General features: G+C 67.1%; 1 protein-coding gene across 1 annotated transcript in view; it reads left to right on the top strand.

Annotated features, from left to right (window-relative positions):
- Nucleotides 1-2,210, top strand: part of IRAK1 (interleukin 1 receptor associated kinase 1) — a gene marked incomplete at its 5' end in the record, with an annotated part of 9,300 nt that extends 7,090 nt beyond the window's left edge. Inside the window, 3 exon segments of the mRNA XM_075071313.1 lie at nucleotides 221-437; nucleotides 1,508-1,636; nucleotides 1,797-2,210. Of these exon segments, the coding sequence (XP_074927414.1) occupies nucleotides 221-437; nucleotides 1,508-1,636; nucleotides 1,797-1,843 (393 nt within the window).
- Between the last annotated feature and the right edge of the window lie 419 nt (nucleotides 2,211-2,629).

Below are 2,629 nucleotides of genomic sequence, written 5' to 3'. Positions count from 1 at the left end.
CCTAGGCTCCTGGGTTCTCTCCCTGGCTCTGGGAGGGCAGTGGGGGCTGGTGGTTAGACCAGGGGGGCTGGGAGCCAGGACTCCTGGGTTCTCTCCTGGCTCTGGGAGGGGAGTGGGGTCTGGTGGGTTAGAGCAGGGGGGCTGGGAGCCAGGACTCCTGGGTTCTCTCCTGGCTCTGAGAGGGGAGTGGGGACTGGGGGGGGCAGAGCAGGGGGCTGGGAGCCAGGACTGCTGGGTTCTCTCCCTGACTCTGAGGGTCCCCTGGCTCTGCCTCACCCCCCAGGTATACGAGGACCTAGAACGGCTGCAGAAGTCTCTGCCCTGGGATCCCCCCTCAACACGCTGGGAGGACTCGCTCCCCAGGGCCACAGGGCTGCCCCCCAACCAGCCCGTGGAGAGCGACGAGAGCCTGTCGGAGGAGGGGGGCAGCTGGCTGGGTGAGTCCTGAACCCACTGGCCAGCCCCGAGTGCCCTTTGACCCCCGCTCGCCCTGTGGCGGCTCTGAGCAGCTGCTGACGGGGCTGTTAAAAGGTCCAGTTGGGCGTCCTGGCTCCGTGTGCTGCCCCCACCCCCAGTGCCGGCTCCACAGCTCCCATTGGCCAGGAACAGCAACCAATGAGAGCTGTGGGGGTGGCAGCTGCAAGCACCAGGGCAGCACAGAGCTGCCTGGCTGCCAAGCGCCTCGGGGCTCCAGCCAGAGCCTCCCTCACACACCCCGTACCTCAAACCCCTGCCCCAGCCTGGAGCCCCCTCCTGGAGTCCTCACCCCCCCCACACACCCCCAACGTCCTTCCCAGAGCCTGCACTATCCCCCCAAACCCCTGCCCCAGCCTGGAGCCCCCTCCTGGAGCCCTCACTCCCACACAGACACCCCAAACTCCTTCCCAGAGCCCCCACTCCCTACACCCTGAACCCCTCAGCCCCAGCTCAGTGAGTGCGTGGCGAGGGGGGCGTCTGACCCTCGCCCAGGCAGCTTTCGGCAGCCCAGGCCTGGCCCATCTCAGCCCCGGCTAGCAGGCCCTGTCCTTGTCCCCAGGGGCTCCAGCCAGCCCCCCCTTCCTGCCAAGCCGCCACATCCCCTCTCCTGACCGTCCTCTGTCCCCAGACCCAGTTAAACAGGCCACTTGCCCCCCCTTCCCCTGGCTGGAACCAGGCCCCAGACCCCTCAGCCCCTCTCCCCCACTGGCCAGAACCAGCTGCATCCGAGCTGGGGGGGGCCTCCTGGCCACCTCGCTGGGTCCCCCGTCTCCAGGCTGGTATCTGGGGTCCCAGCTGCGAGGCAAGGTCACACCTGGTCCCCTGAAGCAACAAAGGATGCTCCCACCCCCTCATTACACATGCAGCGGCACATGGGGAAACTGAGGCACAGGCAGTGTTCATGGAACACACGGAGAGTTCCCCCCCCTCCCCTCCATTTGTTCCTGCTGGGGTCTGGCCTGGGTGACCTTCAACCTCAGCTGACATGGCCCATTCCCGCTGTGACCTCTGACCTGGGCTCTCTCTGCAGGTGTCGCCCCATCCCTGCACCCCCAGATTCACATCAACCCGGCCCGGCAGCGCATCATGGAGCGGCTGGCGCTGTACCAGCAGGGGGCGCTGGACAGCCTAGGGGTGCTGGCCTCCGAGCTCCCAGCAGGTAACCCCCCAGCACCCCAATCGCGGGCCCCCCCATGTGGTGCTGGGCTGGGGGGGGGCAGGGTAAAACTCCCCCCTCGAGCTCCTTTCTCCCAGGGGCGCCCGGAGTGGGGGTGGGGTCTCTGCTCCCCCAGCTCTGACCCCTCTCCCCTCCCCCGCAGGCTCGGCCCCCCACCTGCCCGAGGAGAGCGACGATTTCGAGCCCTGAGATGGACGGACATGGAAGGACGAAGTTCTCATCAATGGGGGGCAAGGCCCACCCCGAAATGCACCTCCTGGCTGCTAGAACCCACCCTCGGGCCTGGCCCCCCAGCGTCCGGGGCGGCGACTTGGAGTGGAGGGGGAGACATGGTACCTGCTCTCCTCCCTCACCCCCTGCAGTGGACGTGGGAGTCAGGCATCCGGGAAGGGGCCTTGGAACTGAAGAGGGAGGTGGCACCTCGGTACTTCGTGGCTTGTGCCGGTCCCCCTGCACACAGATCCCCTTGCTCCATGGGACCCCCCCGCTCCCAGCCGTGAGGGTTCCCGGGGGTGGGGGCCCGCAACCCACAAGGGAAAATAAAACATTTTATATATTTGTAATCTGGCTTCCTCTGGAGGGGTGAGGGCCATTTATAGGGGGACCCTGATCTGCTCCTGGGCTGCAGCCTGTCTAGTCACCCCCCCCAGCACAGCGTCCCTTCAGTAACGTGTGGGCAGAAATCTTCCAGCCAATCTCTTTATTCTGCGTGGAGGCTGCGCCCTGGCTGCGGGGGGGGCTCGAGGCGTGGGGTGGCTGGACAGGGGCTCAGGGCGCCCCCCCCCAGGCGCGTGGCAAAGAGGAAGGCGCAGTGGAACTGCAGCACGTCGCAGACCTTGGACCAGAAGTGGCCGCTGAGTCTCCGGAATGGGTCCCACCGGGCCAGCCAGGCGTCCCCCAGCTTCAGCAGCACGAAACCCAGGCAGGCGGCGAAACCGGCTGCCGCGGTCCAGGCTGAGCCCGCGTCCCCCCAGC

Source organism: Chelonoidis abingdonii, chromosome 11 (genome assembly GCF_003597395.2).
Source record: "Chelonoidis abingdonii isolate Lonesome George chromosome 11, CheloAbing_2.0, whole genome shotgun sequence".
Taxonomy (NCBI): Eukaryota; Metazoa; Chordata; order Testudines; family Testudinidae; genus Chelonoidis; species Chelonoidis abingdonii.
This window is presented reverse-complemented; position numbering and strand designations above follow the sequence as displayed.